Raw genomic sequence first — 27,581 nt, 5'->3', positions numbered from 1 at the left:
TGTTGTTGGTATCATTCATATTTTTTTTTGTGTCGACAGTTGATGCTTCTCCTTCGTGTTAAGGGCTTTATAACAATATTCTAACTTTTTCTTTCTTCATCCAGTCCAATCTATCAATCTTTTTGGCTTATTTTGTATTGTTGATAGCAAGAACGTTAGGTAGTCCATATCCATTATATCCCATATTCTTTTTATCCATTCTTCCACTTTTGGTATTAATTTCTGTTTCCATAATCTTGCAAGAACTAATGTGGCAGCTGTTGTTAAGTGTGTAAAGGTTTTGTCTTCATTCTTACCCCATTGATTATTCGTCATGCCCAATAGAAAGAATTCTGGGAGTAGTGGTATTTTTATCTTTAAGATTTTTTGACATTTATTGTGGATTTCCCTCCAGTACGACATAGTGGACAGAGTTTCCCATTCTTGGACAAATCTCTTTGTTGTGGTGTGAGTCATAACCCCCATATAAGTAGTCATCCAAACCTTCAAAACAATCCCTCTTCCTTCCATTATGTAATGTGTGAATATGGTGAATGTGGAGACATGGACATCACACAGGTGAATGCATTCGAGATTTCCACTGGCAGCACAGGTCTATCGGAGGAGTGCAAAGCCTGCAGCAAAGCTGGGTTCACGGCAATGTAATGTGTAAATGGCACCCACTTTTGAAAAACCTGCCGTCGGATTTCTAGATTTCTAAATTTGAGCATCTGGTTTTAAATGCCAAACCGGAGCCTTGAATCCGGACGTTTGGTTAATTAAAACGCTTGGCTTATTTGCTCTCTCTTGCCAGCAGCAGGCTGCGAAAGAAGATGAAGAAATGCGTTGGCTGGAGTGTATTTTGCCGTTTGTTTTTTTAAATGGCATTTCTCTTGTTTTATCGTATTTCTTTCCCTGGATTGTTCAAGGGCGAGATTAAGGAAGGCAGCAAACGCCTCCGCAATCTGGGCCAAAAGTGGAGAAAAAGGGAGAGGAATTCAAACAAGGAGTGAAACGAACCACTGAATTGCCATATAATTAAACAAGAAGGAAAGGGAGGATGGAAATGTGATCATAGATTTAAGACTACCTGGTTTTTCTCTTTGCATGAGCTTTAACAGATATAGGTTGGATCTACATTATCATATAATGAAGATTAATTGCATTATATGGGTAAAGGTAAAGGTTTTCCCCTGACATTAAGTCCAGTCATGTCTGACTCTGGGGGTTGGTGCTCATCTCAATTTCTAAGCTGAAGAGCCGGCATTGTCCATAGACACCTCCAAGGTCACGTGGCTGGTATGACTGCATGGAGCACCATTACCTTCCCGCTGGAGCTGTACCTATTGATCTACTCACATTTGCATGTTTTCGAACTGCTAGGTTGGCAGAAGTTGGGGCTAACAGCAGAAGCTCACTCCGCTCCCCGGATTTGAACCTGTGACCTTTTGGTCCGCAAGTTCAGCAGCTCAGCGGTTTAACACGCTGCGCCACCGGGGGCTCCATTATATGGGTGTACATGGCTCAAATAACTGCATGATATGACTGTGTACATCCAGCAATAGATACACTTCTTTGGACACGGAATGTCTAAATGCATCCAAAGAAAGCTCATTTGAAAATAAAAAGCGTCTGCATTTCTTTTTTATGCTGCAAGGCTGCTTGTTTGAAAACTGGCATGCATTTGGTCTTTTAGGAAAGTGGATTGCTGTGAGTCATTATAGCTATACCCAAAAAACTCCAAACACGTACAGCAACCCATAAAGCGGGCACAGTTGTGGGTCCCCATCACTGAGACACATCAAGCAAGCTGAAGCTCATCACCTTGGTATCAGGTTTCCGAAGCAGTTTCACAGCCCACTTATTTCTGTTCTGAGAGTCCCACGCAAAGCAGATGGTGCGTCAAGACCCCGGAGGTGGGTTTTGCCCACATATCGGTGAATCATCATTTGCGCCCGCCAATTTTATCCTCCTTGCAATACCTCCAAGGGAGCTGATGCTTCTCTTAGAGAGGCGGTTTGGTCCATGTACAAAACACACCATCATACATGTACAAAGCATACGTGTAGAAGCTTTTATGTTTAGTGATGCTCTAAAACAGGGGTCCCCAAACTAAGGCCCAGGGGCTGGATGCGGCCCATTAAAGCCATTTATCCGGCCCCCACGGCACAAGGGCAGAAGGGGGTTGGGCTAAATGACCCAAGGGGTCTCTTCTTCTCTTACAATCATCATCATCATCATCATCATCATCATCATCATCATCAACATTGAGGCTGGGTGGTCATCTGTCAGGGGTGCTTTGCTTGTGCATTTGGTGCACAAAGGCAGAAGGGGATTGGACTAAATGGCCCAAGGAGTCTCTTTCAACCCTATTATTATTATTATTATTATTATTATTATTATTATTATTATTATTATTATTATTATTAGCATTAAGGCTGGGTGGCCATCTATCAGGAATGCTTTGCTTGTGCTTTTGGTGCACAAAAGCAAAAGGGGATTGGACTCAATGGCCCAAAGGGTCTCTTCCAACCCTCTTTTTTATTGTTGTTGTTGTTATTATTATTATTGCTCGGTGGCCAACTATAGTCCGGCCCTCCAACAGTCCGAAGGATCATGAACTGGCCCCGTTTTAAAAGTTTGGGGACCCCTGCTCAAAGAACCCACCAAAGTTGCATATTTATATTTATCACAATCTCTACGATTTTAGAAAGGAGTGGGAAAGATTCACATGTGTTGTCGAAGACTTTCATGGCAGGAATCACTGGGTTGATGTGAGTTTTTCGGGCTGTATGACCATGTTCCAGAAGCATTCTCTCCTGATGTTTCGCCCACATCAATTGCAGGCATCCTTCCCGCCGAAGCGTTGCTTATTGATCTACTCACATTTACATGTTTTCAAACTGCTAGGTTGGCAGAAGCCAGAGCTGACAGCGGGAGCTTTCTCCGCTCCCCAGATTCGAACCACTGATGTTTTGGTCAGCAAATTCAGCAGCTCAGCTGTTTAACTCACTGTGCCACTGGGGGTTTCAATGTCTAAAGCTCCCTTAACATGTGTCACAACATACTTCCATCTAGAGAAATACTGGCTGCTCCAAGGATGGGTTCTCTGTATTCTTCTAGACATTTTGGAACTACAGCACCCATGTTCCTTCACCAAAAGTGATGGGAGTTGCAGTCCAGTAGCAATTGGACAGTCGCATAATTCCCACTCTCTTTCCTGACCTAATGTGGCAATGTTGTGGACGACTATTTTCTTCAAGCAGCCAAACACATGAGATCCAAGCCTTAGGGCTGATCCCTTGTGATGTCATAGGAGGCAAGCCTTGGTGATGTTACAAGGGACAACGCATTATGGTGTCATTAACCCTGGTAGCTTAAAGCATCAGCCACAGCTGAACAAAGATGATACTCTTAAAATAATAACAATTAAGAATCCCTAGGCTGTACTATCTACACAGTAGACTTGATGCATTTTACCACCACTTTCACTACCTTGGCCTAGTCCTAGGAACTGTAGTTGCACATACTGGTGCCTCATCCAACTACAAACACTAGGTTTCTATAATATTAAGCTACCACAGTTAAAGTGATGTCACACTGCGTTAATTCTGTCCCAAGACTAACAAGCAAAGTGTCGACATGGAACCTTTCAAGGCCGTACTCTCGCCCCGAAATTCTTTCCTCTTCCTTCTTCCTGCTGAACCTGCCTTTTCTAAATGCCATTGCCTTTGTCCCAATGTTTCTTATGAATGCATCCTGAGTCCATTGATGTTTCAAAGCCAGCAGTGAGCCAGGTGAGGACAAGTGGGGACAACCCCATCGATTCCTCCTCCTCTCAATATCTTGAAGCTGGAAAAAAGGAGATGAAAAGCACAAGAGAGGCTTTCTATTTTAGCTCACCTACCTAAGCTTCAGAGAAAGCGGTGGCATCAAATAATAAGAGTTCGCTGGCAGCGCCATCTGAACCCAAGCTGGGTAAAGGTCTTCTCCTCCTCTTCTTCCACTCCTTACTCAACAATAAAACCCAGTCCCTGCATGATTCCCAAAGTGCAGCTAAGGATACATCTACACTGTAGAAATAATAATAATAATAATAATAATAATAATAATAATAATAATAATAATAATGTCAAAAATCAGAAACTCCTCAAAGCACAGCAGACAAAAAACCATTACAAGAAAACCACTGGCTATGGCTCACGAATGGGACCCTGAAGAAGGAGACAGAAGGCCTGATCCTTGCAGCTCAGGAGCAAGCCATCAGAACAAAGGCAATTAAGGCCAAGATGGAAAAATCAGCTGATGACCCAAAATGCAGACTGTGCAAGGAAGCCGATGAAAGCATAGATCATATCCTCAGCTGCTGTAAGAAAATCGCACAGACAGACTACAAACAGAGGCACAACTATGTGGCCCAAATGATTCATTGGAACTTATGCCTCAAGTACCACCTCCCAGCAGTAAAGAACTGGTGGGATCACAAACCTGTAAAAGTATTGGAAAATGAGCACGCAAAGATACTGTGGGACTTCCGAATCCAGACTGATAAAGTTCTGGAACACAACACACCAGACATCACAGTTGTGGAAAAGAAAAAGGTTTGGATCATTGATGTGGCCATCCCAGGGGACAGTCGCATTGACGAAAAACAACAGGAAAAACTCAGCCGCTATCAGGACCTCAAGATTGAACTTCAAAGACTTTGGCAGAAACCAGTGCAGGTGGTCCCGGTGGTGATGGGCACATTGGGTGCCGTGCCTAAAGATCTCAGCCGGCATTTGGAAAAAACAGACCTTGACAAAATTACGATTTGCCAACTGCAAAAGGCCACCCTGCTGGGATCTGTGCGCATCATCCAAAAATAAATCACACAGTCCTAGACATTTGGGAAGTGTTCGACGTGATTTTGTGATATGAAATCCAGCATATCTATCTTGTTTGCTGTGCCGTAATAATAATAATAATAATAATAATAATAATAATAATAATAATAATAATAATAATAATAATAATACCACTGCCCCCTCCTTGACATCCTAACGTCCAAATCCAGATCTCTCATTTGTGGGGTTCAGAGGACTTACGGAATACAGATGAACTATAATTCTCAGAGTTAAAAGTCAATCACCCCCAAAAATCGTCCAGTGTTCCAGGTTGGCTATGTTGAATTTGTGTGCCAAGTTTGGCCCAGGTCCGTCAACAGATGGGTTCTGTATTCTCTGAATATGGGTGAACTATAGCTCCTGGATGTCAAGATCAATCACACGCAAACCCCACCAGTATGCAAATTTGACCATGTTGGGTCTATGTGCCAAGTTAGTTCCAGGTCCGTCATTGGTACGGTTCAGAGCGCTCTTAGATTGCAGGTGAACTATACATCCCAGTTCCTACAACTCCTATAAATTATGGTGAATTCTCCCCAAACCTCTCTAGTATGTTCAGTTGCTGATCAATTCCTCTGTTTGCTGTGTGCCATTGGAAAGAGTAGGAAAGGGTTAAGGGAGAGGCAGTGGGTGGGATTATGCAAATAGGAGAGAAAGGAACACAGGAATGTGCTCACTGTAACCTGTAATGTCCTGGGAAGGAGTGACTTGGTGGCTCCTCAGCACTGGGAACTAGCCTGTTTGTGGAGGGTGGAGGCTGTCTGTGTGAACTGATACCTGTGTCACATACACTCATACAGATTTTCACTTTTATTATGTGTATATAATATAATATATAGATAGATATAGAAGAAGATATAGATATCATTATCATAATCTGTGACCTAATATGGTATAGTGGTTTGAGCATTGGACTATGAGTCCCATTTGGCCATAGAAACCCACTGGTGAGTTTGGGCAAGTCACACTGTCTCAACCTCAGAGAAAGGCAATGGCAATTCACTACTGTACAAATCTTGCCAGGAAAACACTGTCATAGATCTGCCTTGAGGTTGCCATGAGTCAGAAATGACTTGAAGGTACACAACAGTTGTGTTTATAGGAAACCTGAAGGTATTTATATACCTTTAAATATGTTGCTAGCTGCCTTGGGTCTCATTATTGAAAGGTGCAATATCAACGGGTAAAATAATTGATGCAATGACAACCTAGTGTGAAAATATTGGAGTTTCAGGTACTATTTGGGGTGTAATGGTTTGAGCACTGGGTTATGATCCTGGAGATGGATTTCCTCTCATTTGAAAGAGGGGAAAAAGAGTGAGAGAGCGAAATAAGGATTCCCGAGCAGAATATAAAACAAAGAAATGAGAAGTCAAGTGCCTGAAGTGGAGATAAATAACAGAAGGGAGTGCAGAGACACGAACGAGGAAAAGTCGTTTCATTACCAAGGCTACCAGTTGCAATACCAACTACTACGCGATTGCTCAAAATAATAAAAAAATAAAGCACGAGTAGATTTGCTATTCAATGACTCACAGTGTTGTACGCCATAAAACACAGCCCAATCGACTGAGCATGCAACGCGGCTCATTTTCGACACTGTCTTAACAGCTCGGCAAGCACATGGAAACAGCTTGTCTGCGCACTGTTCATAATTCTGTTAGTAAGTCAGGTTACAGCTGGGAGGCAAAGGCAGGCACATTAAATCTATACGTAGTTCTCAAACCCATTCACACCGGGCAGTTATACCATTATGATTCCACTTTGCCTCCTTTACTGTGCAAACTTATAGGACAAGTTCCAGTTCATTCTCTGCCATTGTTTTGTCCTTATAATACCCCAGTTTCTCACTCTTCTCCTTTGTCCGCAGCTTGCTTCTATTGATGCAAGCCGAATTCAAATTGCCAAACCGGTTTACACTTCATGAAATAAACAAGCAGAAGAAGAGGAGGAAAACTCCTATTCTTCCAAAGAGAAACTATTTTTTATGTGTTTTAGTTCTGCTTAGAATTCACTTTGAATTTTTTTCTATTTTCTATTTCACACAATCATTTTGTTGGAAGAGACCTCATGGACCATCCCGTCCAATCCCTTTCTGCCAAGAAGCATGAAAATTGCATTCAAATCACCCCCGACAGATGGCCATCCAGCCTCTGCTTAAAATCCTCCAAAGAAGGAGCCTCCACCACACTCTGGGGCAGAGAGTTCCACTGCTGAACAGATTTCACAGTGAAGAAGGTCTTCCTAATGCTCAGGTGGAATCTCCTTTCTTTCCTGTAGTTTGAAGCCATTGTTCTGTGTCCTAGTCTCCAAGACAGCAGAAAACAATTTTGCTTCCTCCTCCCTATGACTTCCTCTCACATATTTATACATGGTCCTCATCATGTCTCCTCTCAGCCTTCTCATCTGCAGGCTAAACATGCCCAGTTCTTTAAGCCACTCCTCATAGGGCTTGTTCTCCAGACCCTTGATCATTTTAGTTGCCCTCCTCTGGACACTTTCCAGCTTGTCAACATCTCCCTTCAATTGTGGTGCCCAGAATTGGACGCAGTATTCCACGTGTGGTCTGAACAAGATAATAATAATAATAATAATAATAATAATAATAATAATAATAATAATAATAAGGGTTGTAAGAGAAGAAGAGACTCCTTGGGTCATTTAGTCCAACCCCCTTCTGCCCTTGTGCCATGGGGGCCGGATAAATGGCTTCGATGGCCGCATCCGGCCCCTGGGCCTTAGTTTGGGGACCCCTGACCTAGACACTATAGTCTTATTTATGCAGGCCAAAATCCCATTGGCTTTTTAAGCTCATTGTTGGCTCATGTTCACCTCCCTGTCCATGAGGACTCCAAGATCTTTTTCACACGTACTGCTGTCGAGCCAGGCATCCCCCATTCTGTATCTTTGCATTCCATTTTTTTCTGCCTAATTGGAGTATCTTGCATTTGTCCTTGCTGAACTTTATTTTGTTAGTTTTGGCCAATCATCTCTCTATTCTGTTAAGATCATTTTGAATTCTGCTCCTGTCTTTTGGAGTATTGGCTCTCCCTCCCAATTTGGTCCCGTCTGCAAACTTGATGATGATGCCTTCGAACTCTTTATCTAAGTCATTAATAAAGATGTTGAACTGAACCGGGCCCAGGACGGGACCCTGCTTATGGCACTCCACTCGTCAGTTCTTTCCAGGACGAAAGCCTCTTTGGAGGCTTTTAAGCAGAGGCTGGATGGCCATCTGTTGGGGGTGCTTTGAATGCGATTTCCTGCTTCTTGGCAGGGGGTTGGACTGGATGGTCCATGAGGTCTCTTCCAACTCTACTATTCTATGATTCTATGATTCTAGGAAGCATTGGTTTTGTTCACATAATCGATGACAGATCCATATAACTGTAGTTTTGCCTAGCCCACATTTGATTAGTTTGTTTGCCTTCCTGAAAACCGGGTACGCTCCATTCACATGCGTTCCCTGCATCGACCTAGCTTGTAACTCTATCGGAAAAAAAAGATCAGATTAGTCTGGCATGACTTGTTTTTGATGAATCCATTTGAAAGTGTTGTTTCCTGTTTAATTGTTCAGTACTTATTTTGAAAGTACAGTAGAGTCTCACTTATCCAACATGAACGGGCCAGCAGAACGTTGGATAAGCGAATATGTTGGATAATAAGGAGGGATTAAGGAAAAGCCTATTACACATCAAATTAAATTATGATTTTACAAATTAAGCACTAAAATATAATGTTTAACAACAAATTTGACAGAAAGTAGTTCAATACGTAGTGATGCTATGTAGTAATTACTGTATTTACGAATTTAGCACCAAAATATCACAATGTATTGAAAACATTGACTACAAAAATGTGTTGGATAAACCAGAACGTTGGATAAGCGAGTGTTGGATAAGTGAGACTCTACTGTAATTATTATACTCCATAAACTTCTGTTTTTGCGGCTGCCACAACCTAGGTTGAATGGGTTGAGACTCGATGAGATATTCATTGAAAAAGTGCTGCAGGAAGTCCTACAAAAACAAAGTCTTGACAGTTTAATAAAACTTTTCCCCCGCATTTTTATGATAGAACCAATTAGGAAATGACATGTATAACCCCGGAACAAAAATGGTGTTACATAGTGATTTGTAACATCCCTTTCAGATGACAAAGAGGTCCTGGGTGCATTTAAACTGTGGAATTAATGCAGTTTTACACCACTTTAACTGCAATGTGGTCATACTGGAGAACATAGAGCTTTCTAGAGATGACACCTCTCTCACAATGTCTTGTTGACATTGGCCCCATCTACACTATTATATAATCAATGTAGACCAGGCATGGGCAAACTTGGGCCCTCCGGGTGTTTTGGACTTCAACTCCCACAATTCCTAACAGCCTACCGGCTGTTAGGAATTGTGGGAGTTGAAGTCCAAAACACCCGGAGGGCCCAAGTTTGCCCATGCCTGGTGTAGACTCATATAATGCAGTTCAATGCACAGACATTCCCGACAAGCAGGGATGACGCACTTCCCCAAGGGAGACGTGTCTGCTGTAATTGACCGATTGTTGGTACAAGTCAAATAAAAGCGAGACGTGATTAAATATCGCCAGGATAAACCTCGGCACTCTTTTCTCTCTGCGAGTTGTGTGAGGAAACAGCCTCATTTGAGGCCCAGCAAGGATTTGTGGACTGATGTACACCAGCTCCGTACCTGGGCTCATAGGTAGATATTTCAAATGCATTTCAGTAACACCAGAGATATTTTCATAACGGTGCATAACCATTCATCAAAAGCCATTCCGCTTTAAAAAAAAAAACCTGCCCCAGATTTTAGCATAGATATTAAATCTAACCATACAAGCACATTGTTGAAGAGCAACCTAGCAAATGGCAGCTTTGAAAAACACCCAAATAGTTTTAAAAGCAGCTTTTCTAAAATGTGTTTTAAGGGTATCTATACAGTAGAATTAACTAAACTGTCCCATCCATCCATGCATCATCCATCTATTCTGTCTAAGCTTCCTTACATGTTTGCTATGAAGCTGAAAGAAGTCAAACCAAATGGGTTTCTGAGTTTTCTGGGCCATGTTCCAGAAGCATTGTCTCCTGACATTTCACCCACGTCTATGGCAGGCATCCTCAGGGGTTGTGAGGTCTGTTGGAAACTAGACAAGTGGGGTTTATATATCTATAGAATGTCCAGGGTGGGAGAAAGAGCGCTGGTCTGTTTGAGGCAAGTGTGAATGTTGCAATTGGCCACCTTGATTAGCATTGAATGGCCTTGCAGCTTCAAAGCCTGGCTGCTTCTTACCTGAGTGAATCCTTTGTTGGAAAGTGTTAGCTAGCCCTGATTGTGTCATGTCTGGAATTCCCGTTTTCTGAATGTTGTTCTTTATTTACTGTCCTGATTTTAGAGTTTTTAAATACTGGTAGCCAGATTTTGCTCATTTTCATGGTTTCCTCCTTTCTGTTGAAATTGTCCACACCTTCCAACAACACAGCCAGGAAGCAGTCAGGCTTTGAAGCTGCAAGGCTATTCAATGCTAATCAAGGTGGCCATCTGCAAAATTCACACTTGCCTCAAACAGACAAGAGTTCTTTCTCCCACCCTGGACAATCCACAGATATATATACCTCACTTGCCTAATTTCTAACAGACCTTACAACTTCTGAGGATGCCTGCCATAGATGTGGGCAAAACATCAGGAGAGAATGCTTCTGGAGCATGGCCATACAGCCCAGAAAACACACAGTAACCCAGTGATTCCAGCCCTGAAGGCCTTCGACTACAAATTAAACCAAACTTCTTATATCTCAGCGTAGGATGCATCTACACTGTAGAATTAAACGTAGTTTGAGCCACTTTAAATGTTATAACTCAGTGCCATGGAATTTCGGGATCTGTAGTTTGGTGAGACACCAGTCCTCTTTGGCAGAGAAGTCAAAAGGCCTGGTAAAATGACAACTGTTGAGATTCCATAGCATTGAGATAATGGTAATCAAAGTGGTGTCAAACTGCATTCATTCCACAGTGTAGATGCACCCACAGTTCCACAAGCCCTTAAAAAAACAAATCAGTGAGAATGTATGATAATTTGGCCTCTCCACGTGCACGCTGACCCACACGTGTGCATATGGCTTACCCACACTCACACCGAGCACGTCCATGAAACGCACGACCCTCTCGCCGCACGTGTTCGGTTCCTCTCTCTCTGACTCTGCCAAGGAAACCCCAGGTGGCTGCACCAGATTTCACGTTGCATGGGTTTCCGAGTTGGTGGAATCTTTGACCGGAATTTAAAAGCCCCCGAACGTCTGTTCTTGTCTGGTGACTGCAATTGCATTATGGCAACGTGCCATCGGGGAGAGAGACATGGCCAACCGCTGTTCCGTTTCACTTAACCGCTGCCGGGTTTACACAAAGGTTGAGGACGGTAAAGGGATGGAGGCATCAGCCGATTCTAATGAGCCATGGGAAGCCGACAGATGTGCCTCGTTCCACCTCCAGTCTCCCCTGTTTTAAATGCCATTTATTACCGTATTAATTATTAAGTGCTTTCCTTCGTTGCTTGGGCAGCTTTACAGAGAACAGCCTTCTATTTCACTGGATCTCAACATTTGGTGCTACAGATATTTTGGCCTTGAACACAGGCCATGTAAAAGGGATCTAGATATTTTAGCAGACCACAAGTTGAACATGAGTCAAAAATGTGATGTGGCAACTAAAAAAGCCCCCAGATGGCGTAGTGGACTAAGTGACTTGAAGGTTGGGTTGCTGACCTGAAAGCTGCCAGGTTCGAATCCCACCTGGGGAGAGTGTGGATGAGCTCCCTCTATCAGCTCCAGCTCCATGCGAGGACATGAGAGAAGCCTCCCACAAGGATGGTAAAAACATCAAAACATCCGGGCATCCCCTGGGCAACGTCCTTGCAGACGGCCAATTCTCTCACTCCAGAAGCAACTCCGGTTGCTCCTGACACGAAAAAAAAAAGCCAATGCAAGAATAAAATTACTATTATTATTTTATTATGACACAGCAAACAAGATAGATATACTGGAAATCACAAGTCGAACACTTCCCAAGTGTCTAGGACTGTGTGATGTATTTTCGGATGATGCGTACAGATCCCAGCAGGGTGGCCTTTTGCAGTTGGCAGATCGTAATTTTGTCAATGTCTATTGTTTCCAAATGCCGGCTGAGATCTTTTGGCTAGGCACCCAATGTGCCCATCACCACCAGGACCACCTGCACTGGTTTCTGCCGGAGCCTTTGAAGTTAAATCTTGAGGTCCTGATAGCGGCTGAGTTTTTCCTGTTGTTTTTCATCTTGGCCTTAATTGCCTTTGTCCTGATGGCTTGCTCCTGGGCTGCAAGGATCAGGCCTTCTGTCTCCTTCTTCAGGGTCCCATTCGTGAGCCAGAGCCAGGTCTTCTCCTTATCAGCTTTTCCTTCAATTTTGTCAAGGAACTTTCCATGCAATGTTTTGTTGTGCCGGCTGCCAGCTCTAGTTTATAGTTATTTATTATTATTATTATTATTATTATTATTATTATTATTATTATTATTATTATTATTATTATTTTGCTATTCTAGGCTGCATTAATAGGAGCATAGTGTTTAGAATCAAGGGAAGTTATAGTCCCATGTGATTCCGCTTTGGTTAGACCTCGCTGTATCCAGTTCTGGGCCTCACAATTCAAGAAGGATATTGTCAAATGTCCAGAGGAAGGTGACCAAAATGGTCAAAGGTTTGGAAACCAAGCCCTATGAGGACCAGCTTAGCGAGTTGGGCATATTTAACTTGGAGAAGGGAAGGTTGTGAGGGGACATAAGAGCCAAGTGTAAATATTTTAAAGATGTCACATTGAGGAGAGGGCAAGCTTGTTGCTCTAGAGGCTAGGCCACAATAGAGCAATGGATTCAAATTGAAAGAAAAGAGATTTCAACTAAACATTAGGAAGGACTTCCTGATGGTTAGGACTGGGCGGTGACGCAGCTGTTTAAATCATTACTGAGTTCGAATCCAGCCCGGGTTGGAGTGAGCTCCCGACCATTTAATAGCCTAGCTCGCTGTTGACCTATGTAGCCCGAAAGACAGTTGCATCTGTTGAGTAGGAAATTTAGGTACCGCTTTATGCGGGGAGGCTAACTTAACTAATTTACAACACCATAAAACCATCCAGCAGCGTATGGAAGAATGAGGAAGTACTCCATCAAGGACTCGGTGTCACGAGTGAATAGTGGCGCGGTAGCTCCCCCTGTGGCCAGAATCGAGCATACCCTCATGAAGCTGGAAGATGGGATGTTACATTGCCTCTGTGTCTATCTATATATGTCATATTGTCTAATGGCACTGAGTGTTTATCATGTACATGTGCATTGTGATCCGCCCTGAGTCCCCTTTGGGGTGAGAAGGGCGGAATATAAATAGTGTAAATAAATAAATAAATAAATAGTTTGACAGTGCAATATGCTGCCTCAGGGTATAGTTGAGTCTCCCGCAGTAGTCTTTTTTAGTGGATGTGAATCTGTTGTGAGTACTTGAATTGTGTCTTCCTGCATATTGGGATGGTATTGGACTGGATGGCCCTTGGGGTCTCTTCCAACTATCATTCTATGCAGGCATATTGGATGGCAAGGAGATAATGGGAGCTGAAGTCTGAATGGAGACAAAGGCTAGACCTACACTGTGATATCATGCTGTTTAATTGCATGATATCTAGTTTATATGGCAACATAGATCCAGCCGCAGTTTAAAAGCAATGCTCTGCGGGCTGTGATTTAATCAGGTAGCGAGAAAGGTGAGATATAACCAAATTTACAGGCAGTTAAATACGGAGGTGAGACAACAGGAAATTTGAGTAACCTACCCTTTGGAAGGGAAATGCAGTCCTGAAAGAGTTATAATGGGGGAATGGTGTTTCTACTGAAGCATTATCACCGATTCTGGTTTCCACAACAAGCCAAATCTTCCAAAAACCAATTTTCACAGGGACAGAAAGTGAGGTGACATCTTCCAAACAGCGACACAGAAAGCAAAGAAACCATCATAGGGGCATTAACCCTTCCCTATGCTAACCAGAGCATGCGTGTCAAGACACAGAGGCCTTAAAGAGGCACACACACTTTTAGTCCAACAAAAGGTTTATTATAAAGCAACAATAATACGCTCAGAGACACTTAACTTCAGTGTCTCTAGCCAAAACTCAAAGGGTTCCACTAGACAGCGTTGCACCCAAAGAGTCAGTTGCAAATAGGAGTTGCCAAATCCAGCTGAAGTCCCAGAGTCGCCGTTAAAGGAGTCCAAACAAACGTCGTTTCCCATGTGGTCAAACAGAGCCGTAGTTGAGATAATCCAAGGGTCCAGGAAGGGAGAGAGCCAGTCCAAACGTCGAGAATTTTCAGGAAACAGAACTCCAAGCTGCAGAACCCGAACCCAAAACCCAATACGAGAACAGGCAGCGACAGAATGCACACGATACGAAACCAACACTTTGCGTTCTGCAAAGATTCCCCATTTCAGAGCCTACTTTTAACTTACACATCATTATCCGATGATGAGCTGGCCTCCACCCTATCATCATCTCTAACAGCTGTCCTTTTCCATCCCTCCAGTTCCTCCATCTCCTGTCAAGACTTAGGTTTCCCCATGACTCAGATGTACCTCCTGTTTGCCAATCCTCCCGTCCTGAAAACCCCACCAACGTGTTGCTAGAAGTTGGTTCTGCACATATGTTCCCAATCTCTTGTACCCTAGTCTAATCCATTGTGTTCTCCCCATCCTCATCACTCCCAGACCCATCACTCCCAGAAAAACCCATAAACGATTCATCATCTGTAGGAGCAGTAAATATATCCCGGATCTTCTTCCTCTCCCGTTCTTCATCTGATTCCTGCTCCCGAGTAACCCTTTTTGTGCCATTATTCCCATCCACCACATTTTCTTCCTCGCTCATCGACTCCCCACCACTTGAAAACCCTTCGAATGTGTCTTCCTCAGTAGGTGCCATAAGTATATCCCGGATCCGTTCCCTTTGCTGTTCTTCATCTGACACCTGCTCGCGATTACCCCTTCTTCCCCTACTGGTACTGCTACTACTGCTTGCAACATTACTTACTGACTCAACTACAACAATGCGTATGTATGTATGTATGTATGTGTGTGTGTATGTGTATCTGATATATATATATATATATATATATATATATATATATATATATATATGGCAATAAGAGCCCCCGGTGGCGCAGTATGAGCGCCTGCTATTAGTTCCAGCATCTGCCAACCTAGTAGTTCGAAAACATGCAAAAAAATGTGAGTAGATCAATAGGTACCGCTCCAGTGGGAAGGTAACGGCGCTCCATGCAGTCATGCTGGTCACATGACCTTGGAGGTGTCTATGGACAACGCTGGCTCTTCGGCTTAGAAATGGAGATGAGCACCAACCCCCAGAGTCAGACACGACTTGACTTAACATCAGGGGAAAACCTTTACCTTTACACACACACACACACACATATATATATGGAGTTACACTTTTAAAAAGGAGTCCCTGATGGCGCAGTAGGTAAAACTGCTGAGTGGCTGAATTTGCTGACCGGAAGGTTGCCGGTTCAAATCCGGGGAGCGGGGTGAGCTCCTGCTATTAGCCCCAGCTTCTGACAAACTCAACATAAGAACAAACCTTCAGAATCTATCTTGTTCAGAACTGCCTATAAAATCAAAACACTTTGTTTTTGCTTATTTCCTTGTCTAAATTCCTCCCCAAGGCGACGCCAGTGAAGGAACCACCCAGATCTACTGACACCGACAACGAAGGGGACTCTGCCACTTCCTTCTAAGGGTCGGCATGGAGAACGTCCATGAGCTCCAGCATCCGCTCCTGGCCAAGGCCTCTGGGAAGATGATGGTCCAGGGTCGCATGCTCAGCCGCGCCAGTCCCCAGAAACATTCGGGCCTGCTGTCCTGCCATATGCCCTCCGGCCTCTCTTGGCTACAGCCAGGCTCCGCGGTCCTTTCCCACCAGCTCTTGGATCCCAGCAGCCTGCAAAGGACAGTTGAGCCCTACTGCACCCCGGAGCCGCCGCTGTACCCCGAGTTTTGGAAAGCCAGCAACCCCCAAGGATGGAAGAAGAAAGATTACATCGAAACGGCCTTTGGAGATAGCAAGGAGGCTGGGGAGCTGCCCAGGAAAGTGGCCCTGGAAAAGGACATTCATACGGTCTGCTACGAAGTGGGGGACACCGAGTTGCCAGAGGTGGAGGTAAAGACCTGGCTGGGTCGACTGCTGGGAGAAGAGGGTATCATTCCTGTTCTATACTATAGAATTAATGCAGTTTGACACCACTTTGTGATGGGTCAATGCTATGGAAAAATGGAATTTGGAGTTTGGTGAGGCACCAACCCTCTTTGGCAAAGAGGATGAAAGACCCATGATTCCATAGCATTGAGCCATGACAGTTAAAGTGGTGTCGAACTACATTAATTCTACAGTGTAGACCAGCATTTCTCAACCTGTGGGGTGGGACCATGGGAGGGGGGGTGTCGCGAGGGGGATATCAGAGGGGTCACCAAAGACCAGTATTTTCTGTTCACCATGGGGTTTCTGTGTGGGAAGTTTGGCCCAATTCTATCATTGGTGGAATTCAAGGGGCTCTTTGATTGTAAGTGATCTATAAATCCCAGCAAATGCAACTCCCAAATGTCAAGGTCTATTTTCCCCAAACCCCATCAGTGTTCAAATTTGGGCATATTGAGTATTTGTGTCAAGTTTGGTCCAGATCCATCATTGTTTGAGTCCACAGTGCTCTCTGTATATAGGTGAACTACAACTCCCAAACCCAAGGTCAGTGCCCACCAAACCCTTCCAGCATTTTCTGTTGGCCATGGGAGTTCTTTGTGCCAAGTTTGGTTCAATTCCATCATTAGTGGAGTTCAGAATGCTCTTTGATTGTAGGTGAACTATAAATCTCAGCAACTACAACTCCCAAATGACTCAATCTACCCCCCAACCTGAAAATGTACCTATTCCAACTTACATGCAAATTCAACCTACAGAACCTATCTTGTTCATAACTTGGGTGCTGACTGTATTTAGTATAAGTGCAGCAGGCGAATGCAATAGCTCTTTCCTGCTAAGTCTTTCCACCGCAATTACTGCAAAGGCAGATTGCATCTGATTCTGGAAGTAGCATATTGCTCGGATCATTGACTGATACGGCTACTGAGGTCCTTCCCCTCCGTGAATTTCGCCTGGCCTCCTTTTGAAGCCATCTGTGCTGAAAACACGTCAACAGCAGGACTTTTTTCTTCTTTTCTTTCTAACCCGTTGACAACCACAGGGCAAGGAAATCTCATAGAATGCAAGACTCACGTGGCCTCCGTGTTGGGCCGGCCCTGCTTCGAGGCCATGTAATGCACTTCTGTGTTTTGCCTCCCAGTTCAGGAGGAAAGGGGATGGGTCTGAACCTTGACTGCAACAGAAGCTTACAGGGAGTGCATGAGGACAACTCCCAAGTCTTCTGTGTCCTTCCCTAACCATGGGGAGAAAATAAGCATTGCGTCTAGGAGCAAATTTGCCATTCTTGTTACCCTTTAAATTAGAATTCATATATAGTGCTGTGCTTGTTCTGTCATGCGCTGGGCCTGTAACTATTGTCTTTGTATAGGACGTATACTTTATGCCCAGTGGGAAGCCAGGGCGCCTAAAGAGAGGTTTTTGAGGATTTCCCTGATAAGGATGGCCTTTTGAGTCTTTAATGAAATAACAAAGTCTTTATTGATGAACAAATAATAAATCTTCAAGGAGTCAAATAACACTTCAAGGTTTACTTAATAAACTGTTGGCTTTTCAATCTTGTCCTAGGGGACAGGCAATTGGCTTGGGATAACTATATTTTCTCTGTAAGAAGAAAATCCCCTTATAACCTCTCCCTGGCTGTCTATCAAATGGGCCTAGCTGATGTGGGACCTACTACCAATTTCAAATGCGTCTGGGCACTGAGTAGACCTACCAACCAAGGCTTGCAGATGTTTCAGCTGGGGTTCCGTGAATCTGTGATGCTGTTCTCTCTCCAAGGTCTCTTTGGAAACTTTAGGACTGTTTCCCTCAGGAGCTGTGAGGCTGAGAGGCTATAAACTCTCAGCCAGAGCTTTTGGGACCTTTTCCCCTGGAATTTCTGTTTCTGTTTTCTCGGATGTTCTATATCCCTGGATGTTATTAAGATATGAAGCTTTCCTACAGGACGAGCTGGTCTCCGTCCAATAGCTTAGCTTCCTTAAGTGAGACTGACTTAAAAATGGCTCCTTCCCTTCCAAAGCCCTGAACAAGGGGCGGAACCAAACTTAATGATGATTGACAGGAGGCCTGTCCTATAACTGCAAACATTAGCAGCAAGAAAATAAAGTTGGAGTTTCTGGTACAGCCGTACCAGCACAGTGCTAGTATGGATCAGTATACAAATGACCTCATTTCCAACTTTGATCTTTGAAACAAAGTGAGGGAAAGTAGGTGTTAGCTTTCCTGGACTTACCGTAATGACTCATGTATAAGTCGAGGGTAGTTTTTCGGAGTCTTACCTTTCGCACTCTGTTTACAAAAGGGGATAGTTAATAAAGTAGTCACATTGACCTGTGAAAAATCAACCAAGTTGTTTTGAATTGATTTTTAAAGTAAAGTTCCTAGAGTATATATCGGGCATGGGCAAACTTTGGCCCTCCAGGTGTTTTGGACTTCAACTCCCACAATTCCTAACAGCCGGTAGGCTGTTAGGAATTGTGGTAGTTGGAGTCCAAAACACTGGGAGGGCCCAAGTTTGCCCATGCCTGCTATATAGCGTGCATCTATGAAATTTTATACTTTCTTTTGAATTGTCTCTAAGGTATACTGCTCAAAATATTTAAGGGCACTTCCAAGTATACATTGTTCTTGCAAAACCCTTCATGTCTCAGGATGATTCAATGCTAATTGATAAGGAAAGTCATTGTCTTCCCTGCAAGGAGTCCAAATGGATAATGTTGGGTGGCTGGAGGTGGAGGCTCTAAAACCAGGGTTTAAGGTGGCAAAGTTCCACAAACATAACGTTCTGGCTCAGCAGTCCTTCCTTTTATCTGTTTCTATTCTGACTTAGTAATAGTTACAATCCTTTCTTCTCCCTCTTCTGTCCCCAGAATGACTCTTCGAGTGACAGCGACACAGAAAGTGAAAGCAGTTTTTCCATGTTGCTGCCCCAGGATTACCTCGGCTTGGCTGTTTTCTCCATGTTATGTTGCTTCTGGCCATTAGGAATCGCTGCTTTCTATCTGTCCCAAAAGGTAGGTTGCTGCTGAGGAGGATGGAGGGGTGCATCTACACCAGTGGTTCCAACCTTTTTTTGACCAGGGACCACTCTCCAACATTAGTACCAAAAGGGTTATAAATCAGTTTTTGGTCAACTTTAGATTTGGTTTGGTTATATGGCGTGCTGATTCAGAAAATTGCATTGAATAGACCATATCAGCTCTAGTTTTTGATACAGAACATATGCCATCCAGTAGTCGCCACAGAAAACCATATTTAATCATCTCAATCTATTGTGGTCTATCCAATGCAATTGTCTGACTTGGCACCCCAAATAACCCCAGGAACAGGCCTAAAAATGAAGACATCAAGGTGCCCCCACTTCTAGGTGCCTCATGGAACAGATCCGCTCAGGGGGAGGGAGGAGGAGGAGAAGCAGCAGTCAGGAGGCTTGTTGTCGTGCCTTTCATGGGTAGTCAGCCTTTCCCCTACTGACATTGTTGCCTCAGCACTATAAGTGGGTTTCACGAGACGGGTCGCTTTTGTTGCAGTAGGGTAGTAACAGTGATGCCGCAGACCATATTTTAGTTCTTGGGGACTACTGGTGGTCCACAGACCACAGGTTGGGAACCACTGATCTACACTGTAGAGTTACTCAGTTTGACACCACTTCAGTGCTATGGGATCATGGGATATAGTATGCTGTTGCACCAGCACTCTTTAGCAGAGAAGGCTAAAGAGTTCTAAAGAGTTTAAAGGGTATGAAACTGACTCAGTTCTGCAGTGTATATGCCCCCAACACAAAAATTCTAACTAAGGCATCCACACTGTATGGATGCCTGGAACCACAGATAGTAGCGAATCATGTATATGTGCCATGGAGTTTTTTCATATACATGCACACTGGATGGATTTTCTCTGTGAATTTTTTAGTGCTATTTGTGTTTAATTATGTTCTAATATTTGCATATTTGTATATTTTAAATTGTGTACAAATACTTTTATTTCAAGCTGCTTTGAGTCTCCTTTGAAAGAGCTAAAGTGGAGTATTATAAATGTTCAATTTATAAATTAGTCATAGTAATGGCAATAACTGCAGACCGAAAGGCCCCAGGAGCGGCGTGAGCGGCCGCTGTTAGCCCCTGCTCCTGCCAACCTAGCAGTTCGAAAACATGCCAATGTGAGTAGATCAATAGGTACCGCTCCGGCGGGAAGGTAACGGCGCTCCATGAAGTCATGCCGGCCACATGACCTTGGAGGTATCTATGGACAGCGCCGGCTCTTCAGCTTAGAAATGGAGATGAGCACCAACCCCCAGAGTCAGACATGACTGGACTTAACGTCAAGGGAAAACCTTTTACCTTTTACCTAATGGCAATAACTAATAACTCTTGCCATTTGGGGCCATTATTAAGGCAAATATGTCACAGAAATGTCAACAATTGTGCTGATAACCGAGATAGCTACTCAGTGAGTTGCGAACAAGTAGTATTATGTGGATTCAAATTGCAGGAAAAATTTGGAAGAACATTAGGAAGAACTTTCAGACTGTTGAAGCTGTTTGGCAGTGCAATATGCTGCCTGAGAGTGTAGAGTCACCATTTCTGGAAGTTTTAAAGCCAAGACTGGATGTCCCTCTGTCAGGAGTGCTCAGATTGTGTCTTCCTGCATGGCAGAATGTGGTTGGGCTGGATGGCCCATGCGGTCTCTTCCAATTCTGTGATTCTATGTACTGGAAGCTGACCCCACAATCACATCACATCACTTCACTTCACTTCACTTCACTTCACTTCACTTCACTTCACTTCACTTTATTTCTTAAATAGTCGCTCTCCACCAGAGTGCTCCGAGCGACTTACAATTTAAAATATCATTCTACAATATAAAAACACTGAACATAAAAACATTCAACATTAAAACATTCAACCTAAAAACATTCTACAGTGACTATTTGGCAAATTAGATCTGATTTACTTAAATGCACAACCAAACAGCCAAGTCTTGAGCGCTTTTCCAAAAGGTCGCAACTCCGATATTGTTCTAACATATGGAGGCAATGAGTTCCACAGAATTGGAGCAGAGGCCGAAAAGGCTCTATGCCTTGTAGCTTCCAGCATACCTCCCTAGGGCCCAGTACGTATAGGAGATTTTCCTGGGAGGATCGAGGTGACCACTGATGGGAAAAAGAAATGAGGCAGTCCCTAAGATATAATGGTCCTTGGCCATTTCGAGCTCTAAATGTCAGAACCAGTATCTTTTAAGAGATCCGATGTTCTATTGGTAGCCAATGCAGTTGTTTCAGAATCGGTGTAATATGGGCCGCCGCATTTTGGACCATTTGGATCTTATGGGTTTTTGTCTTCGGAAGGCCGGCGTATAAGGCGTTACAATAATCCAGCCTAGTGGTGACTGTTGCACGGATTACCGTTGCCAATCACACTGGAGGACCTAGAGATTCCTAGGGATAACATCTGTACAAGTCAAATGTGGAGGAGTGACTGTTGCTTTTCTTGGACCTCTTTCTCTCTGCAGACCAACAAGGCATCGGCCAAAGGGGACTACCCCAAAGCGTGGACGGCTTCCCGCCAGACCTTTGTGCTAGCCGTCCTCTCCATCATCTTCGGCATCTGCACCTACATCGGCGCCGTGGTGGCTCTCATCGCTTACCTGTCCAACAAAGCGCCCACTTAGGCCGCCCTGCTCCACCGGAGACATTCCCCCCATCCTTTCTCCATCTGTGTTGGAAACTCGGGGCAGCAACTAGACATAATACTTGTTGGCACATATTTCCCGATATGGTTTCCATCAAAACAAAACCCCTTTGTCTCAGACTCAGCAAGCGATCCCTTGAACCAAAATGGGTCCAGTAGTGAACTGAGCTGCAACAGGCAGAAAACTGGGACAGGGAACCGAGGGGAGAGGGAGGAAAAGAAAGAAAGAAAGATACCACCAGATTTGCATTGGAGCCACACTTTTGGAATTTTATTTTCCTTTTTTTCATTTCGGAGCAAATGTTCTCCTGGCAGCCTTGCTGAGACAGATCCCTTGCTGGGCATCGAATCGGATTCTTGGGACATTGAGCATTTCTAATGGCTATTTCCTGTGCAAGAAGCGAGGGAGGATGTTGCCTATGGACAAAATGGGCCCAGCCCCTAACCCTCCCTCAAGTCGCTGTGTCTCTTTGTCTCACCTCCTTTTATACAGAACTCTATTGTGGTTAAGAGATCCAAGGTTCATGCACACGCTCCCGCCCTGAATAAAACTGCCCTGCACTCGATCTCCTGCATCCCTTTCTTGTATCCCATGTTGTGGCAACGCTGACCATCTCATGGTGGGATCGGAACCGAAGCCCTTTTGCATAATGCAGTTCTTTTATGTCTATTCATGAGAACTCTTTTAATAGATCTAACCCCAGTGGGGCAATTCACATTATCAAGATCGATCCCCTTTCCCCCAAACTCTTATATCTTTCTCTGATGCTTATGCCGTGAATGCTGGTGTATCAGTCCTGGCCATTTCCCATAACTATATATTAGCTGTGCCCGGCCACGCGTTGCTGTGGCAAAGTATGGTGGTATGGGAAATAAAGTATTGAGAAATTGGTGGTAGTTAAGGTAAAGATAATCCAGTGCAAAGCAGATAATATAAGATTACAAATGGGTTACATAGCTATGTGGAAGGGCCTTGAGTCTACACTGCCATATAATCCAGTGCAAATTAGATAATCTGTGGAAGAGGCCTAAGTGAGGCCTAACTCTGCCTGTCCCCTGGGCTGAGTTGGTTGCTAGGAGACCAAGTGGGCAGAGATTAGCCCTCTAACTGGCAATTGGATAAAAACAATTATTCCTTTCCCTCTAATTAGGACTTTATTTTTCTTTTCTTTTTGTTTTATCAACCTAGAGGCGTGGATGATGGGTTGTGTTGTCAAATTTCGAGATTGGGGGGCCTGTAGTTTTGTTGTTTTGCTGGTCGCCGTGATGCCATCACTCATTTATATATATATAGATAGTAAGAGCCCCCAATGGTGCAGTGTATTAAAGTGCTAACTCACTGAACTTGCAGACCAAAAGATTGGCGGTTCGAATCCGGGGAGCGGAGTGAGCACCCGCTGTTAGCCCCAGCTTCTGCCAACCTAGCAGTTCAAAAACATGCAAATATGAATAGATCAATAGGTACCGCTCTGGCGGGAAGGTAACAGTGCTCCATGCAGTCATGCCAGTGGCCACATGACCTTGGAGGTGTCTACAGACAACGCCGGCTCTTTGGTTTAGCAATGGAGATGAGCACCAACCCCCAGAGTCGGACAAAACTGGATGTAATGTCAGGGGAAAACCTTTACCTTTACCTATATATAGTAGGACCTCCACTTTCACAGAGGTTAAGAAAACAGAACCCCACAAAAGTGGAAGTGGAGAAAATGTCAAATTAAAAAAAAAGTTATTTTTTAAAAATCTGACATCATAGTTCTCAAGGAATCTCTAGATCCTCCAGTTGAATATCTTTTCCAGAACATATGCAGGTAGTCTCCAAGTTACAAACATCCGACTTGCAAATGACTCCTTGTTAAGAATGGGAGTGAGACAACAAGAAGTGAGAGAAATCTATCCCTCAAAAGGGAAATCCATGCCTGAAAGAGTTATCATAGGGGAAAATTGTCTCCACTGAAGCTTCATCATCAATTCTTTTTTCCAAAACAAGCCACAGTTTCCAGAATCCAAGTGAGGCAAAATCTGAACAGGGGCACAGAGAGCAAAACAAACACCACAGGGGTATTCACCCTTCCCTACACCATCCAAGGCACACACACACACACACACACATATAGCACAAACCTACAGAACCTATCTTGTCACTTGGGGACTGCCTGTAGTCAAGTCTACAAAAGTTAAACCCACAAATGTGGACAGGATATTTTACTCCAGGGCTATTTTGTAAAGAAACATTATTAACTGGAATGACACTAACCACTGTGACCAAAACAGGTAGGTTGAACATAGCTTAACACTCAGCTTCTGAGCTGCTCGTCCTTTACATCAGCAAAGAGGAAAAGTATGGCCTTCCAAGAGTTGTTGGATCATAGTTTCTATCATCTGTTCCCACTGACCGTACATGTCAAATTTTCAAATAAGAACAAGTACAAGTAACCCTTCCACATTACACAGTTAGAGCAGTATGATTCCCATTTAACTGCCATCCCTGCATCCTATGGAATTTGGGTTTTGTACTCTGGGAAGGCGGGGCCCCCAGTGGTTCAGCGTATTAAAGCACTGAACTGTTGAACTTGCAGACCAAAAGGTCACAGGTTTGAATCCAGGGAGTGGAGTGAGTGCCTGCTGTTAGCTGCAGCTTCTTCCAATCTAGCAGTTTGAAAACATGCAAATGTGAGTAGATCAATAGGTACTGCTCCGGCAGGAAGGTAACAGCGCTCCATGCAGTGATGACCTTGGAGGTGTATATGGACAATGCCAGCTCTTTGGCTTAGAAATGGAGATGAGCACCAACCCCTAGAGTCGGACACAACTGGACTTAATGTCAGGGAAAAACCTTTATCTTACTTTTACCTACTCTGGGAAGGCATAAGAGATAGCTAACATGATGTAGTGGCTTGAGCTCTGGAGGACTCTGGAGACCAGGGTTTGATTCCCTGTTAATCCATGGAAATCCACTGGGTAAACTTGGGTAAGTCACACCATGCTATCACCTTTGGGTCATAATAAGTTGAAAACGACTCGAAGGCACACAACAAGAAAGGTACAAGAGCTGTGGATAAGAATCCTAAACTTCCACCCCAAACTGCAAATTCCACAATTCCACCAGATGTTCCCAAAGCAGAATCACTGTGCTAAAGGGTCCAAGGTCTGAATTGTATTGATGCAGGCTACAAAGAATGGAGAAAACACAATGCTTATAGAAGAAGACATTACACTGGGAAGAAAGATAAACTGAACTTCCGTTTTTGGCAAATATTTATTTTCATAGAAAATGTCCCTAAACAGATAAACTGGACCCTTGAATAGAGCTTCCTTCCTACTGTTCCCATCCTTCCCGTCCTTTTTCTCCTGCTCTCCTCTAAAGCTTCCATGAATTATTGAGCATCCTGGCGCTTTATCAATATTTATGTGCAGGGACCCAGCCTGCTTCTTTCTGAAGCATTAACCATCATCTCAAGCACAACTCAGGTGGAAGGAGAGGAAGGATAAAAAGAAGAATTCAGTGCCACTGAGGCCTTAATTCTGGTCTGCATCACATTGTTAGAATCAGACTCCTTTAGAACCAAAATAGAGCAAAAGATCTACGGGAAGCCAATTCCCTCTTAATGTCATCTTAGGGTGGATTTATTATCAGTGGTTTCCAACCTTTTTTTGACCAGGGGCCACTTTGACCAGGGACCACTCTCCAACATCAGTACCCAAAGAGTTATGAATCAGTTTTTGGTCAACTTTAGATACGGTTTGGTTATTTGGGGTGCTGATTCAGAAAATTGCATCGGGTAGACCACATCAGTTCTAGTTTTTGATGCAGAACATATGCCATCCAGTAGTCGCCATCTGTTCTCCCACAGAAAACCATATTTAATAATCTAGAGCTGATGTGGTCTATCCAATGCCATTTTCCAAATCGGCACCCCAAATAACCCCAGGAACAGGCCTAAAAACGAAGACACCAAGGCGCCCCCGCTTCCAAGCACCACATGGAACGGCTCCACCCAGAAGGAGCAAGAGAAGCAGCAGTCAGGAGGCTAGTTGTCGTGCCTTTCATGGGTAGTCAGCCTCTCCCCTCCCGACATCCCCATTGCGTTGGTATTATAAAAGAGTTTTTATTTATTTTTATTCATTTATTTAATTTATATACCGCTCTTCTCCCTCAGGGGGACCCAGAGCGGTCTTACATAATGGCAAGATTAATGCCACATATGATACAAAATATACAGTAGAGTCTCACTTATCCAACACTCGCTTATCCAACGTTCTGGATCATCCAACGCATTTTTGTAGTCAATGTTTTCAATATATCATGATATTTTGGTGCTAAATTCATAAATACAGTAATTACTACATAACATTAATGTGTAATGAACTACTTTTTCTGTCAAATTTGTTGTATAAAATGATGTTTTGGTGCTTAATTTGTAAAATCATAACCTATTTTGATTATAGGCTTTTTCTTAATCTCTCCTTATTATCCAACATATTCACTTATCCAACATTCTGCCAGCCCGTTTATGTTGGATAAGTGAGACTCTACTGTAGTAAAAACCAACAATCGTAAAACACAATTAAAAACCAGTTGCTCTTGTTGCAACGGTGTAGTAATGGTGAGGCTGTGGACCATGTTTTAGTTCTTGCAGACCACTGGTGGTCCACAGACCACAGGTTGGGAACCACTGATCTATATGGTTGATTGAACGCAGTTTGACCTCATTTTAACTGCCATTGCTCTGTGCTAAGTTGTCATTTTAAAAGGTGTTTAGCCTTCTGTGCCAAAGTGTGTGGATGCCTCACCAATGTCCATCTCCTAGAATTCCCTAGCATTGCGCCATGGTAGAACTGCCTTCACTCTGCAGTTTAGATCAGGCATGGGGAAACTTCAGCCCTCCAGGTGTTTTGGACTTCAACTCCCACAATTCCTAGCAGACTATTGGCTGTTAGAAATTCTGGGCATTGAAGTCCAAAACACCTGGAGGGCTAAAGTTTGCTCATGCCTGGTGTAGTCATACCCTACCTTTTGCAGCAACAAATACTATATATTAATTAAAATAGCGGGCCTGTTTTAGTGCCTATAAATGTGCCTGCTTTCGTTGGTAAAGCTTTTATCACTATTCTCTCTGTGCAACCTTTAGAAGGGAGGGACTATCACTCCTACCATTCTCAGCCAGGAATGATGGGAAAGATAGCCAGACAGATTTGGATGGCACAAAGAAGACACTAAGAAGGGCCCCAGTGGTGCAGCATGTTAAAGCACTGAGCTGCTGAATTTGTGGACTGAAAGGTCACAGGTTTGAATCCGGGGAGCTGAGTGAGCTCCTGCTGTTAGCCACAGCTTCTGACAACCTAGAAATCCAAAAACATGCAAATGTAAATACAGTAGAGTCTCACTTATCCAACACTCGCTTATCCAACATTCTGGATTATCCAACACATTTTTGTAGTCAATGTTTTCAATATATTGTGATATTTTGGTGCTAAATTCATAAATACAGTAATTACTACATAGAATTACTGCGTATTGAACTACTTTTTCTGCCAAATTTGTTGTCTAACATGATGTTTTGGTGCTTCATTTGTAAAATCATAACCTAATTTGATGTTTAATAGGCTTTTCCTTAATGCCTCCTTATTATCCAACATATTCGCTTATCCAACATTCTGCCGGCCCGTTTATGTTGGATAAGTGAGACTCTACTGTAGACCAATAGGTACCACTCTAGCGGGAAGGTAACAGTGC

At 43.5% G+C, this 27,581-nt stretch overlaps 1 protein-coding gene across 1 annotated transcript in view; it reads left to right on the top strand.

The window, feature by feature from the left end:
• tmem91 (transmembrane protein 91) overlaps positions 1-22,413 on the top strand; it is a 29,109-nt gene extending 6,696 nt beyond the window's left edge. Inside the window, exons 2-4 of the mRNA XM_003222906.4 lie at positions 15,628-16,121; positions 19,028-19,171; positions 21,669-22,413. Of these exons, the coding sequence (XP_003222954.1) occupies positions 15,708-16,121; positions 19,028-19,171; positions 21,669-21,827 (717 nt within the window). The 5' untranslated portion in view covers positions 15,628-15,707 and the 3' untranslated portion in view covers positions 21,828-22,413. The remainder of the gene's footprint in view (positions 1-15,627; positions 16,122-19,027; positions 19,172-21,668) is intronic.
• The last annotated feature ends 5,168 nt before the right edge of the window (positions 22,414-27,581 follow it).

Source organism: Anolis carolinensis, unplaced genomic scaffold (assembly GCF_035594765.1).
Source record: "Anolis carolinensis isolate JA03-04 unplaced genomic scaffold, rAnoCar3.1.pri scaffold_10, whole genome shotgun sequence".
In the NCBI taxonomy this organism is placed as follows: Eukaryota; Metazoa; Chordata; class Lepidosauria; order Squamata; family Dactyloidae; genus Anolis; species Anolis carolinensis.
The sequence above is the reverse complement of the archived record's forward strand: the minus strand, read 5'-3'. Positions and strand labels throughout refer to the sequence as shown.